The sequence below is a fragment of the Pan paniscus genome, chromosome 19 (assembly GCF_029289425.2).
Source record: "Pan paniscus chromosome 19, NHGRI_mPanPan1-v2.0_pri, whole genome shotgun sequence".
In the NCBI taxonomy this organism is placed as follows: Eukaryota; Metazoa; Chordata; class Mammalia; order Primates; family Hominidae; genus Pan; species Pan paniscus.
Genome location: NC_073268.2, coordinates 98,693,433 through 98,708,200, shown reverse-complemented (window position 1 = coordinate 98,708,200; position 14,768 = coordinate 98,693,433). Strand labels below are relative to the sequence as shown.

At 49.9% G+C, this 14,768-nt stretch overlaps 1 protein-coding gene across 7 annotated transcripts in view; it reads left to right on the top strand.

Moving 5' to 3' along the window:
- Positions 1–14,768, top strand: part of CCDC57 (coiled-coil domain containing 57) — a 114,134-nt gene that overhangs the window by 43,813 nt on the left and 55,553 nt on the right. For 6 of the 7 annotated variants that reach the window (XR_010110741.1, XM_063599504.1, XM_063599506.1 and 3 more), the window contains exons 14-15: positions 6,548–6,678; positions 12,308–12,508. Coding sequence is in view for 5 of the 7 variants with exons in the window: in XM_063599504.1 (XP_063455574.1) it covers positions 6,548–6,678; positions 12,308–12,508 (332 nt within the window). In the remaining 2 variants the exon portion in view is untranslated. Of the gene's footprint in view, positions 1–6,547; positions 6,679–12,307; positions 12,615–14,768 lie in introns of all 7 variants that reach the window. The other variant, XR_010110742.1, reaches the window with a different exon arrangement.

Here is a 14,768-nt window from a genome sequence, read left to right as displayed (position 1 = left end):
AGTCTATGGCTTGCCTTTTATTCCTTCACTGGTGTCTTTGATGAATGGAAGGTCTTAATTTCAAGACAAACTCATAGGCTAATCTATTCCATTGTGGTTAGTCCAACATCAAAAGGTTCATTCTAGCATTCTAGCTTTCTTTTTCATTATTCTAACTTCCTTTTCCAACATTGAGAAACCTGGCTCACCCATTATCACTAACACAGTTATTTTGATCGAGTCCTCTTGGTGTAACCAATCCCCCATTGCTGCTGTGGCCCCTTCCCCTATTTGGAGGCCCCTCTCCTGCCTGGATGCCTCCCCAGCATCACCGAGCTTGACAGCCCAGCCTGGCTGCCTTCCACACAGATGCCCTCACCCTGCTGGAGCCACAGCCCCCCTTAGTGTAGGGGAGGCAGGCCCCACCTGCAGGCCTAAGGCAGGAAAAGAAAGGGAGGGGCCAGACAGGACACTCCACTGGCACAGATTGTCTCAAATAGGGGAGGTTTTTGCCGGGCGCAGTGGCTCACGCCTGTAATCCCAGCACTTTGGGAGGCCGAGGTGGGTGGATCACCTGAGGTCGGGAGTTTGAGACCAGCCTGGCCAACATGGTGAAACCCCGTCTCTACTAAAAATACAAAAAAATTAGCTGGGCGTGGTGGCAGGCACCTGTAATCCCAGCCACTTGGGAGGCTGAGGCAGGAGAATCACTTGAACCCAGGAGGCGGAGGTTGCAGTGAGCCGAGATTGCACCACTACACTCCAGCCTAGGTAACAGAGCGAGACTCCATCTCAAAAAAAATAAAGTAAAATAAAATAAGGGAGGTTTTATTTTTCTTTTCCAATGCTGATATTGTTTACTTCTTCTTGCATTATCGCCCCTAGCTAAACTCTCCGGTATGATGTTGATAATAGCTGTCTTTCTCCCTAATCCCAGAGGAAGAACTTTCAGCATTTCACTTTTTTAGGTTTAGTTTTTGCTGAAGGTTTTTTGTGGTGGGGGTAGTGGAGGGAGGTTAAGGAAGTTTCTTTCTATTCCTGTTTTAATATAGATCTTTATTTTTTAAATCACGATTCTTTGTTTTTGTTTCATATATTTTGTATCTTTGTTGTTAGATGTGTATACATTTAGGGTTTTTTTAAGGATAATTGACCCTTATATTGTTACGTAATCTTCCTCTTTGTCCTGGCAACATTCTTTGTTCTGAGGTCTACCTTGTCTGATATTAATTAATCCACTCGGGCTTTCTTTTGATTAGCATTCGCGTGGTATAACTTTTTCATCCCTTTTTCTTTTTACCTACCTCTCTCTTTTATATTTGAAATGAATTTCTTTTTTTTTTGAGACGGAGTCTCTGTTGCCCAGGCTGGAGTGCAGTGGCACAATCTCGGCTCACTGCAACCTCTGCCTCCTGGGTTCGAGCAATTCTCATGCCTCAGCCTCCAAAGTAGCTGGGGTTACAGGCATGTGCCACCATGCCCAGCTGGTGGCGTTTGTATTGTTAGTAGAGACAGGGTTTCACCATGTTGGCCAGGCTGGTCTCGAACTTCTGGCCTCAGGTGATCCACTTGCGCTGGCCTCCCAAAGTGCTGGAATTACAGGCGTGAGCCACTGCGCCCGGCCTAAAGACAAAAACTGTTGAAAGCACACAGAGAGAGCGATGCACAGCCCACAGGGGACAGTGACTGGAGCGGTGGTGGGTTCTCAGCAGCAGCTGTCATCAGATTTCTCCTCAGAAGGAAGTGGCATAATATTTTTCAAGTACTGAAAGCAAAAAACTGTCAACCCATAATTATACATTCAGTAAAAATATTCTTCAGGAATGAGAGTGAATAAAGACATTCTCAGATGAAGGAAAAGTTTGTCACCAGCAGACTGGATCTAAAAGAACTGATAAAGGAGGTACTTTAGACACAACAGAAGGAAGGAAACTAGGAACGTCAGGAGTGAAGGAAAACTAATGGCAAGGATGAATATGATAGACATTCTTTCACACTTAACTCTTAAAATTACGTTGACAGGCCGGGCGCCGTGGCTCATGCCTGTCATCCCAGCACTTTGGGAGGCCAAGGCAGGTGGATCACCTGAGGTCAGTAGTTGAAGGCCAGCCTGGCCAACATGGCGAAACCCCGTATCTACTAAAAATACAAAAATTAGCTGGGCACAGTGGCGCACACCTGTAATCCCAGCACTTTGGGAGGCCGAGGTGGGTGGATCACTTGAGGTCAGGAGTTCGAGACTAGCCTGACCAACATGGTGAAACCCCTACTAAAAATGCAAAAATTGGCCGGGTGTGGTTGCGGGTGCCTGCAATCCCAGCACTTTGGGAAGCTGAGGCGGGTGGATCACTTGAGGCCAGGAGTTCAAGACCAGCCTGGCCAAAGTGGAGAAACCCCATTTCTACTAAAAATACAAAAATTAGCTGGGCATGGTGGTGGACACCTGTGATCCCAGCTATTTGGGCGGCTGAGGCAGGAGAATCGCTTGAACCCGGGAGGTAGAGGTTGCAGTGAGCCGAAATCGCGCCACTGCACTCCAGCCTGGGCAACAAGAGCAAAAATCCATCTCAAAAAAAAAAAAAGAATTTTTGTCTTTAGTTTTCAGAAATTTCATTATGTTGTATCTGGGCATAGATTTCTTTGGTTTATTCTTTTTGATATTGATCTGAAGGTTTATGTCTTTCACCAAATTTCAGAAGTTTTCATTCATTATTTTTCAAGTAATTTTTTCGGCTCCACACTCTTTCCTTCTGGGGCTCTGAGGACACAAACGTTTGGTCTTTTGTTATTGTCCTGCTGGTCCCTGAGGCTGTGTTTTGTTTCTTTTCAATTTGTTTTCTCTCTTGTTCAAATTGGATAGTTTCTTTTCCTCTGTTCTTCAAGTTTGTCAGTGCTTTCTTTTGTCATTTCCATTTTGCTGTGGAGCCCATTCAGTGAGATTTTTGTTTCTGTTTCTAAAATTTCCATTTTGGGTTTCTTTTTCCTTTTTGTTGTTGTTGTTGTGGTTGTTGTTTTTGAGACAGGGCCTTGCTCTGTTGTCCAGTCTGGAGTGTGGTAGTATGGTCATAGCTCACTGCAGCCTTGACCCCCTGGGCTCAAGGGACCCTCCCACCTTAGCTTGCCAAGTAACTGGGACTACAGGCTACAGGTGTGCACCACCACACCCAGCTAATTTCTTTTTATATTTGTAGAGATGGAGTATCACTATGTTGCCCAGGCTGGTCTTGAACTCCTGGCCTCAATTGATCCTCCTGCCTCAGCCTCGCAAAGTGTTTGGATTACAGGCATGAGCCATCACAGTTGGCCTTAGTTTTCTTTATATCTTACTTTACTGGAACTTTCATTTTGCCATATGTTTTTAGAGTGTATTAAATTGTTTGCTGGAGTTTTTTGTTTGTGTATTTGTTTGTTTTTTTTAGAGACAGGGTCTCGCTCTGTCACCCATGCTGGAGTGCAATGGCATTATCATGGCTCACTGCAGCCTGGGCCTCCTGGGCTCAAGTGACCCTCCTGCCTCAGACTGCTGAAGAGCTGGGGTTATAGGTACATACCACCTCCATGCCTAGCTAATTTTTTTTTTTTTTTTTGTAGAGATGGGGTTTCACTATGTTGCCCAGGCTGATCTTAAACTATTGGCTTCAAGCAATTCTCTCACCTCTACCCTCCCCAGTAACTTGCTGGAGTATTGTTATGACTGCTGCTTTAAAATCTTCATCCCATAATTCCAATGTCTGTGTCATCTTGGTGTTGTCTATTTCATTCACATTGAGATTTTCTTGGTTGTTAATATGACGAGTAATTTTTTTTTTAATCAGAGATGGAGTCTCACTATATTGCCAAGGCTGTTCTCAAAACTCCTTGGCTCAAGTGATCCTCCTGCCTTGGCCTCCCAAAGTACTGGAATTACAAGCAGCCTCCTGTAATTTTTTACTGTATCATGGACATTTTGAGTGTCACATTATGAAATTCCAGTTCTTATTAAATCTATGTTAATTCTGTCTTTTATTTTGTCAGGTAGTCAGCCTTTCTGGGTTCACACTGCGCATCCTGGCCCACTCTGGTGGGCTGAGGTTTGAATGTCCATTACTTTCCAGAGCCTTGATGATGCTATTTTCCTCTGCCCATACATGAGCTACCAAGTGGCCAGTTAAATCCTGGGCAGTGTCCCCCGCCAGGCCCGGTTGTCAGAGGTTTTGCTGTGCTGGTTCTGTGGATTCTGGCTGGTTTTACACAGCAGCTCCTCAGGGGTCTTCACGCAGACCTCCTTCCTCCTGTGACCCTCCCCACATGCTCTCCCAGAAGCCGAGCTGGCCTTTGTCCACAGCAGGCTGCAGGACAGTGGGCTGGCAGGAGGGCAGGTGTGGTCCCAAGGGCTCCACCTGCACGTCCCCGTCTTCTTGCTCCGTTGGTCCCAGGAGCAGCTTCTCTTTGGCCTTTTTTTTTTTGGTCTGAGCTCTGGGTTGTGGCTGCCTAGCACCAGGCCAGTGTGTGCAGGAAGGAGACGAGGGACTCCCTGCCAGCCACCCCTGGGATCCGAGGCCCTTAGACACTCAGCCTTCGTTTCTCACTGTTCAGAATTTTCCCCTAGTGGGGCTTTTTGTGTTCTGGCTGGGCCTTTAGCTGAGATTAGCGGGCAAAATGCGGGTAGACTGTAGGGGCTCCATCAGGTTAAACCACCCTTGCAGTTCTAGGATGAATTCAACATGTAGTGATAAATTCTTCTTTTTATAATTTGACAGATTTGGTTTGCTGATATTTCTTTTGTTTTTTGTTTAAATGAGACACAGTCTCGCTCTTTGACCAGGCTATTCTTGAACTCTTGGGCTCAAGCCATCTTCTTGCCTTGGCCTCCTGTGTAGCTGGGATTACAGGTGTGAGCCACCACGCCCAGCTTGGTTTGCCAGTGTTTTATTGAGAATTATCACATTTATGTTCATGAGTAAGACTGGCCCATAATTTTCAATTCTCATAATGTTCATGGGAGGTTTTGGAATCAGAGTTACGCTGGCCTCATAAATATGTTGGAAAGTATTCTCTATTTTTCCGTTTTCTAAAAAAGTTTGTATCAGACTTATATTAATTTTTCTTAAATAATTGGTAGAATTCAACTTTGAAACCAGCTGGGCCTGGAGTTTTCCTTGTGGGAAGGTTTAAAATTGTGAATTCAGTTTTTTTCATAGTTGTAGGACATTTGGATTTTCTTTTTTGTACATTTTTGATGTTATATTTTACTAAGAAATTGTCCATTTCATCTAAATTTTCAAATTTTTGACATAAAGTTGCTTATAGTATCCTATGAGTTTTTAAATGTCTGTGGGATCTGAAGTGATGACTCCTTTTTGCCATTAATTATATTGGTCATTGGCTTCTATTTTTTCCTTGCTTAGTATTATTGGGTGTTTATTTTAGCCTTCTCAAAGAATCAACTGTTGATTTTGTTGATTCTCTATTATACATTTATTTTCTGTTTCCTCAATATCTAATACTAATATTATCTTTTCTTCCTCCTACTTTATTTGGCGTTTTTTTTTGTTTGTTTGTTTGTTTTGAGACAGAGTCTCACTCTGTCACCCAGGCTGGAGTGCAGTGGCACAATCTTGGCTCACTGCCACCTCCGCCTCCCGAGTTCAATTGATTCTCGTGCCTCAGCCTCCCGAGTAGTTGGGACCACAGGGGCGCACCACCTCGCCTGGCTAATTTTTGTATTTTTTTTTTTAGCAGAGACAGGGTTTTGCCACATTGGCCAGGTTGGTCTCCCACTCCTGACCTCAGGCGATCTGCCCGCCTCAGCCTCCCAAAGTGCTGAGATTACAGGCGTGAGCCACCGCGCCTGGCCCTATTTGGCTTTAATTTGGTCATTCTTTTTAAATTTATTTTTCTGTGTGTGTGTGTGACAGGGTCTCGCTCTGTTGTCCAGGCTGGAGTGCAGTGGCTCAATCATAGCTCACTGTAACCTTGAATTCCTGGGATTGAGGGATCCTCCTGCCTCAGCCTCCCAACGTGATGAGATGACAGGCATGGGCCACTGCGCCTGGCCCTCTAATTTCTTGAGATGAATGTTTAGCTCATTGGTTTTTGGCCTTTCTTCTTTTCTAAAATATTTATCTAAAGCTGTAATTATTCTTGGAAGGACAGCTTTAGATTCATTCCTGAAGTTTCTAAGGTAGTATTGTTGTTATCTTTCCATTCAAAATAGTTAATGTCCATTGTGATTTTTTTCTTTGACCCTGTGTTATGTGGCATCTTTTTTCTTAATTTCCAAGCAAGTGGCTGTTTACTTGGACAGACTGGAGCAATTGGTCTCTATCAGACATTACGTGGTAAGGTCAGACTTTTTCCTACAAGGATTCTTGCTTTCTTTACATGAGGATTATGCTTTCTGTACAGCATCTCTAATCTTCACGTGGACCAGATCTGCTGACTCCAATGAAGAACAGCTTCGCATTGGGGTCAGCCGCTGGTGCCATGGCCTCACGGGAAAGGGAGAGCTGATAGAGATGTGTGTCTCCCCAGAAAGGTCTTCCTTCGTTCTCAGGTATGAGCTGACAGAAGCCACTCTTCTCTGCAGGAGGGTCTGTCCAAGCTGGTCAAGCAGGAGGATCTGTCCAAGCTGGCCCAGTATCCTCTGGACTGGCACTCAGGAAGCTCGGGGACAGAGTGCAGCTCCTAAACCTGCTGGTGACACGACTCAGACAGAAGGTGAGGCAGTCAAGTTTGTGGGGTCATCCTCCTAGAGAGCCGCTGCTGGGGGAGAGCGCGTGGGCTCTGAGCGGCTGCCCGGTGTGACCCCAGGTGACCTCGGGCATCCACTGACCTCTCTCTGCCTGTTTTTTTCTGAGGAAGGGGCTGTGGGGAGGTCCTAGGAACCGGTTCATCTCAGGTGTGCTCGTGGAAGGCGTGCCATGAGAACCTGGGAAGCATGGTCTAGGCAGTGGAGGCAGCACTGGCGGCCAGAACACCAGGCCCTGGCTGTGCCCGCTCAGAGGGGTCCTGGTCAGTGGGGCGTGTGTGCGGGCTGCCTGATGCCACCTGCCCGCTCAGAGGGGTCCTGGTCAGTGGGGCGTGTGTGCGGGCTGCCTGATGCCACCTGCCCGCTCAGAGGGGTCCTGGTCAGTGGGGCGTGTGTGTGGGCTGCCCGATGCCACCTGCCCACTCAGAGGGGTCCTGGTCAGTGGGGCGTGTGTGCTCCATGTCAGTGTTGAGCCACACTTCATCTGAGACACTAGGGCCCTGGCAAGCGCTGTTCTTTTCAACCTCCTGGGCCCTTGCCTTTTGGGGGTCGGGTCCTACTCCTGCTGGGACCAGTATCTGCATCCAGCAGCGAGCCCACCCTGTTTCCCATGGGGCTGGGGTCACTACCTCAGTTTGACTGCTACATATTCCTAACATCGTTTTGGCTTTTACTTTAAAAAATTGTGTGGCCAGGCATGGGGGCTCACACCTGTAATCCCAGCACTTTGGGAGGCCGAGGTGGGCGGATCACCCCACTCCTGAGGTCAGGAGTTCGAGACTAGCCTGGCCAACATGGTGAAACCCCGTCTCTATAAAATACAAAAAATTAGCCGGGAGTGGTGGCAGGTACCCGTAGTCCCAGCTACTTGGGAGGCTGAGGTGGGAGAATCGCTTGAACCCAGGAGGCGGAGGTTGCAGTGAGCCGAGATTGTGCCATTGTACTCTAGCTTGGGCAACAGGAGCGAAACTCCATCTCAAAAAAAAATTTTTTTTAATTGTGGTAAAATTCATTAATATATAACAAAGTTTACCATTTTGGCCATTTTAAAGTGTACCTTTCAGTGGCATTAAGTACATTCACAATGTTGTATAAACATTCTCACTATTACCAGAGCTTTTCTCCCCACCCCAGATAGAAGCTCGGTACAATAACCACACAGCAGTATCACCCCTTCCCTGCTTCCCAGCTTCTAGTAACTATTCCACCCCCGTCACAATCAATTTGTCTACTGTAGGGACCTCATATTAACACAATCCTACGGTAGTTGTCCTTTTGTGCCCGGCTTCTTTCATTGAGTAGAATGTTTTCAGGGTTCAGCTCTGCATATGTCAGAACATCATTCCTTCCCATGGCTGAGATATTCCATTGTATGGAGGAATCACATTTTGTTTATCGTTCATGCACTCAACATTTGGGTTGTTTCCGCTGTGTGGATTGTGCATAATGCTGCTGTGAACGTTCCTGTGCACGTTCCTGTGTGGACTTTTGCAGAGTTCAGTTCTCCTGGATGTACACCTGGGAGTGGAATTGCTCTGTCAGACGGTCACCCTGTGTTGAACCCTTGAGGAGCCACCGCGCTGTTTTCCCCAGACATTAACTCTGTGTTTAACCCTCTGAGGAGCCACCGCACTGTTTTCTCCAGCAGCCACACGATTTTACCTCCACCAGCACCGTGTGAGGGTTCCGATTCCCCCATCCCCACCAACACTAGCTGTTTTCTGGCTGTGATGCTAGTCATCCTGGTGGGAGTAAAGTGGGGCCTCACTGTGGTTTTGATTTGCATTTTCCTGATGACTCCTGGTGTCGAGCATCGTCTCATGTGCGTCTTGGTCAGCCATTTGAGCCATTTGTCTTCTTTGGGAAACGTCCGTGTGGATCCCTTGCCCAGTTTTAATTAGGTTGTCTTTTTATTTGAGTTGTAAGAATTCTTTTTATATTCCAGATACAAGTCCCTTATTAGATACATGATTTGCTACATTTTTCTCCCATTCTGTGGTTTGTCTTTTCACTTTCTCTTTTTTTTTTTTTTTTTTTTTTTGAGACATTGTCTTGCTGTGTTGCCCAGGCTGGAGTGCAATGGCGTGATCTCGGCTGACTGCAACCTCCACCTCCCGGGTTCAAGCAATTCTCCTGCCTCAGCCTCCCAAGTAGCTGGGATTACAGGCATAAGCCACCACGCCTGCTAATTTTTGTATTTTTGGTAGAGATGGGGTTTTACCATGTTGGCCAGGCTGGTCTTGAACTCCTCACCTCAGGTGATCTTCCCACCTCTGCCTCCCAAAGTGCTAGGATTACAGGTATGAGCCACTGCACCTGGCCTGTGTGCCTCCCAAAGTGCTGGGATTACAGGTATGAGCCACTGCACCTGGCCTGTCTGCCTCCCAAAGTGCTGGCATTACAGGTATGAGCCACTGCACCTGGCCTGTGTGCCTCCCAAAGTGCTGGGATTACAGGTATGAGCCACTGCACGTGGCCTGTGTGCCTCCCAAAGTGCTGGGATTACAGGTATGAGCCACTGCACCTGGCCTGTCTGCCTCCCAAAGTGCTGGCATTACAGGTATGAGCCACTGCACCTGGCCTGTGTGCCTCCCAAAGTGCTGGGATTACAGGTATGAGCCACTGCACCTGGCCTGTCTGCCTCCCAAAGTGCTGGCATTACAGGTATGAGCCACTGCACCTGGCCTGTGTGCCTCCCAAAGTGCTGGGATTACAGGTATGAGCCACTGCACCTGGCCTGTCTGCCTCCCAAAGTGCTGGCATTACAGGTATGAGCCACTGCACCTGGCCTGTCTTTTCACTTTCCTGATGGTGTCCTTTGAAGGACACCGAATGTTTCCAGTTTTGATCCAGTCCCGTTGATCATGTCTCCTGTTGCTTGTGCTTCTGAGTCATGCTGTCCTCATCCTGTTGCTTTTATTCCTTGTGAGGCGACATAACAAGGGAACTTCCACATGTCGTCTCGCATTGTAAATACATAAACCACACCTTCCCTGCAGCCTCTGCTTCTTCTCTAACACAGAACATCTCTCTAGAAACAAAGTATTCCAGATTTCCCATCTGCCCAGGGAGTGCACAGTGCTCCAGAAATTGGATGCTTTTTTTTTTTAATCTTCCTAAGATGTTTGATGGATTGATTGAAAATGGCAAATATGGCCAGGCGAGGTGGCTCACGCCTGTAATCCCAGCACCTTGGGAGTCCGAGATGGGCAGATCACCAGGTCAGGAGATTGAGACCATCTTGGCCAACATGGTGAACTCTGTGTCTACTAAAATACGAAAAATGAGCCGGGTGTGGTGGTGCATGCCTGTAATCCCAGCTACTCAGGAGGCTGAGGCAAGGCAATTGCTTGAACCCGGGAGGCGGAGGTTGCAGTGAGCTGAGATCACGCCACTGCACTCCAGCCTGGGCGACAGAGCAAGACTCCGTCTCAAAAAAAAAAAAAGAAAATGACAAATATAAATTGTATATCTCTATAGTATGCGACATGATGTTTTTTGTTTTTTGTTTTCTTTTTTTTTTTTTTTTTTCTTTTTTATTGATCATTCTTGGGTGTTTCTCGCAGAGGGGGATTTGGCAGGGTCACAGGACAATAGTGGAGGGAAGGTCAGCAGATAAACAAGTGAACAAAGTTCTCTGGTTTTCCTAGGCAGAGGACCCTGCGGCCTTCCGCAGTGTTTGTGTCCCTGGGTACTTGAGATTAGGGAGTGGTGATGACTCTTAACGAACATGCTGCCTTCAAGCATCTGTTTAACAAAGCACATCTTGTACCGCCCTTAATCCATTCAACCCTGAGTGGATACAGCACATGTTTCAGAGAGCACAGGGTTGGGGGTAAGGTCACAGATCAACAGGATCCCAAGGCAGAAGAATTTTTCTTAGTACAGAACAAAATGAAAAGTCTCCCAGCGACATGATGTTTTGAAACATGTCCACACTGGAATGGCTAAATGAGGCTAATTAACATGTGGATTACCCTCATACCTCTCATTTTCTGCTGATGCCTAATGCCTCGCCTTGATTGGAAGTGTGTCCTTGTTGTTGCAATGGAGAGGAACTTGGCCACTTTTCCATTTCTGTCGAGGCGGTTGAAGATCCATGTACATGTGAGGGGCTCCAGTCGAGGGGGTTGAAGATCCATGTGCCCGTGAAGTGGCTCCAGATCCCCGATGCTTTGCAGTTGCTGTTTCCCCCATTTCCCACACAAATGCTACAGACAAGAAATAAACATTTAAATACAGCTTTTAGGCTGGGCACAGTGGTACACACCTGTAATCTCAACACTTTGGGAGTCTGAGGCAGGAAGATCACTTGAGCCCAGGAGTTTGAGACCAGCCTGGGCAACATAGGGAGACCTTGTCCCTACAAAAACTAAACAAGGCTGGGCACGGTGGCGCATGCCTGTAATCCCCACACTTTGGAATGGTGAGGTGGGAGGATTATTTGAGCTCAGCAGTTTGAAACCAGCCTGGGCAACATAGCAAGACCCCATCTGTAATAAAAACTGAAATAATTAGCCAAGCATGGTGGTGCGTCTGTAGTCCCAGCTACTCAGGAGGCTGAGGATTACTTGAGCCCAGTGGGAGGGTTGCTTGAGCCCAGATGGTTGAGGCTGCGGTGAGCCACGATCGCGCCACTCTGCCCCAGCTTGGGCGACAGAGCAAGACCCTGTCTCTAAAAATAGAAATAGGCTGGATGTGGTGGCTCACACGCGTAATCCCAACACTTTGGGAGGCTGAGGCAGAAGGATCGCTTGAGCCCAGGAGTTTGAGACCAGCCTAGGCAACAAACTAAGATGCCGTCTGAATAAAATAAGTAAATAAATAAAAATTAATACAAGCTTTTTTTTTTTTTTTTTGAGATGGAGTCTCGCTCTGTCGCCCAGGCTGGAGTGCACTGGCGCAATCTCGGCTCACTGCAAGCTCCACCTCCCGGGTTCATGCCATTCTCCTGCCTCAGCCTCCCAAGTAGCTGGGACTACAGGTGCCCACCACCATGCCCGGCTAATTTTTTTTATTTTTTAGTAGAGATGGGGTTTCACCATGTTGGCCAGGATGGTCTCGATCTCCTGACCTCGTGATCCACCCGCCTCAGCCTCCCAAGGTGCTGGGATTACAGGCGTGAGCCACCGCACCCAGCCGATCCACCTGCCTTTCAATAGCCTCAGCCCTCCAACTTCCTGGCCTGTTTACCTCTGGCCTCCCCATTTCTGCCCCCTTTGATTAGCAGAAGAGAAAAATCAACACCTCCTACCGGTTACTTGCAATTCTGGAGGCCTTTGTTTCTCCCTGGGAGGAGGCTCAGGAAGGGGTTTCGAGGCTCTCTGCCTCAGTCCATGCACGGATTCTCCCCACCAGCCTAGGAGTCCAGAGCAGGGCACAGGGGAGCTGCCAGGGCCAGCTGGGTGGGGCAGGAGGAGCAGTGGCCGTGGTTGGGGGCAGAGGGCGGAGGGCAGTTGCGTCCAGCTGGGGAGGAGGCCCTGACCCCGGGCTCCCCATTCTTTCCCAGCACTCACAGTGCTTCCTGTCAGTGCCCAGGGGCCTGCTCCAGCCCAGCCACTGCCTCATTCCTCACACTGCCTTTGAAATGGCCCCTAGGTGCTGCGGGAACCCCTGGAGCCGGCCGCTCTCCAGCGTGAGCTTCCCCGTGAGGTGGACCAGGTACACCTGGAGGTTTTGGAGCTGCGGAAGCAGGTGGCTGAGCTGGGGAAGCATCTCAGGATAGCCCAGCACGGGGGAGCGGAGCCTTCAGGCAGGAAGCAGCCCCCAGCCTCGGACGCCGTGGCCCTTGGGAGAGAGGTGGGTGCCCGCTAGCTCCTCCTGCCACCCGCCGAGGTTCCTGCCACAGAAACCGTCCTTGCCTGTGCTCTGCCAGCGTTGCTGTCTGTATGCCCTGGGAGCTCAGGTAGGACGCGGGCTGCAGTGAAGGCCGTGCCTGGAAGTGGGCCCTGCTCCACGCCCTCTCCCCATTCCTCCGCCTTCTTCCTCCACACGCCTCCTCTTCTCCTGGTCCTTCACCTTGACGCCCTGTTGGTGGGGGGCGGGACGGGCCCATCCCAGTCCTCCCTTCAGCTAACAGCATCTCGTGTTGGAAACGCACACACTGAAGGTGGCTCATGTTTGCCTTAATGCAGGGCCTTGACGGCCTGCTGAGGGGGCGTCTACGTGCACAGCCCTGCCTGCCCCATGCCTAGCGTTGGGCCCTCCCTGCTGCGTTCAGAGCCACACAGCTGCTCCAGGCCACGGCACTCCTATCCTGGTTTTGGTCAGGCCCTTGGCCCCGAGGGAGTGACCCCCAACTCCATGGCTGGGTTTGAGCCACAGCTCTGAGCTGTGTAGACGACCCCAGGTCCTGATTCTGCAGCTTGGCAGAGCCGACCAGTAGGGCCCCCTTCTTCCTACCTAAGGCCAGAGGGAAAGGCTGTGAAGGACAGGCTGCCCGGCCTCCCTGACTTCGTACCCTAGACTGTTGGTAACTGGGATAACTGTAGTGACCTATGACCTGTGGTAACCTATAGTTACCAATAGTGACCTATGAATCCACAGAAGGTTTTGGGGACAGTAGATGATGTCTGGAAGGCACAAAGTGGAAGACAGCGTGGATCCCCAGGGCACCGTGCTTGGGGAGCAGATCCCCAGGGACTCGGGCTGGAATAGAGTGGACTGAGGAAGATGCGGCCGTGGTTGTCTCAGGCTCCAGGACAGTGAGGAGCAGGCCAGAGCTGCCTTGGCATGGGATGGGCAAGACCATAAGGATGCCTCAGGGGTACAACAGGGCAGGTATGGGAAGGCCGAGGGAGCCTGAGGCCCCAGCAGGTGCTCAGCCAGTGCGCACAGGAAGGGCTGAGCTGGTCGGTAAGATATTGAGCTGCACCTGCCCCTGTACCTGTTGGTAAGGAGGTGGTGTCCTCAGGGGTCCCCAGCACCCTAGCCCTCCTGGGCTCCCAGTCCAGCCACTCCAGGGTGGCTCCTGCCCGGTGGGGGCTGTGGCCCTTGGGCCAGCTGGCAGCACAGCCAGGGATAAGCATGTCTGTACCCCCACACGTCTCCCACCCACCTGAGCGCCATGTGTTCCCGGACACGGGCGGGCGCCTCCTTGGGCAGCAAGGGGCCCCAGGAGCTCTCACTGTTGGCCCTTGCGTAGTTCACTGTCTTCCCACTTGTTTAGAATGAAGGAGCAAGAATTTATACAAATAAGCAGAATTTTTTCTTTCTTTTTTTTTTTTGAGACAGAGTCTCACATTGTCGCCCAATCTGGAGTGCACTGGCACTATCTTGGCTCACTGCAACCTCCTCCTCCCGGGTTCAAGCAATTCTCCCACCTCAGCCCCCCGAGTAGCTGGGATTACAGGTGCACCACGCCCGGCCAATTTTTGTGTTTTCAGTAGAGACAGGGTTTCACCATGTTGGCCAGGCTGGTCTCAAACTCCTGGTTTCAAGTGATCTGCCTGCCTCAGCCCCCCAAAGTGGTGGGATTACAGGCGTGGGCCACTGTGCCTGGCCCAAATAAGCAGAATTTTAAATTGAGAGATGAAGCCACCTGCAGCCCAATCCCAGTTATCAGAGCTAAGGCACAGGCGGGGCAGACACTCCAGGCTCTGTGTCTACATGCATGGAGGCGACAGTCGGGCTCCAGGCTCCTCCTGGGTCTGAGCATCCTGTGGCCGGGCTCTCCACCCAGGCGAGGCCCACCTGGGCTCTGTCCTCTGCCAAGCAGCATGGCTGAGCTCCTGGAGATGAGGGCGGGCCCAGGTCCTTGCTGCTTGCTGCTGGGAAAGGAGCCCAGACGGAGAAGGGGCCATGTTGGGGCTGGACCCTCAGGTAGAGGATCACTGTGTCCATTATGTTGGGTATAGAGAGAAGTGGGTAGAGCTGCGTGTGCATCTGATCCCAGCTCTGTCCTGAGAGGGCCCACAGCCCGGACTCAGCCACAGCAGATGCCAGTTCCACAGTTCCAGGCGCTGGTTCCATGGTTCCTGCTCTGCTCACAGGAGCCGGGGCTCTAACATGGAGGCAGGTTCGGAAGGCACAGGAAGCAGCTGAAAGGGGTCCCCACGGA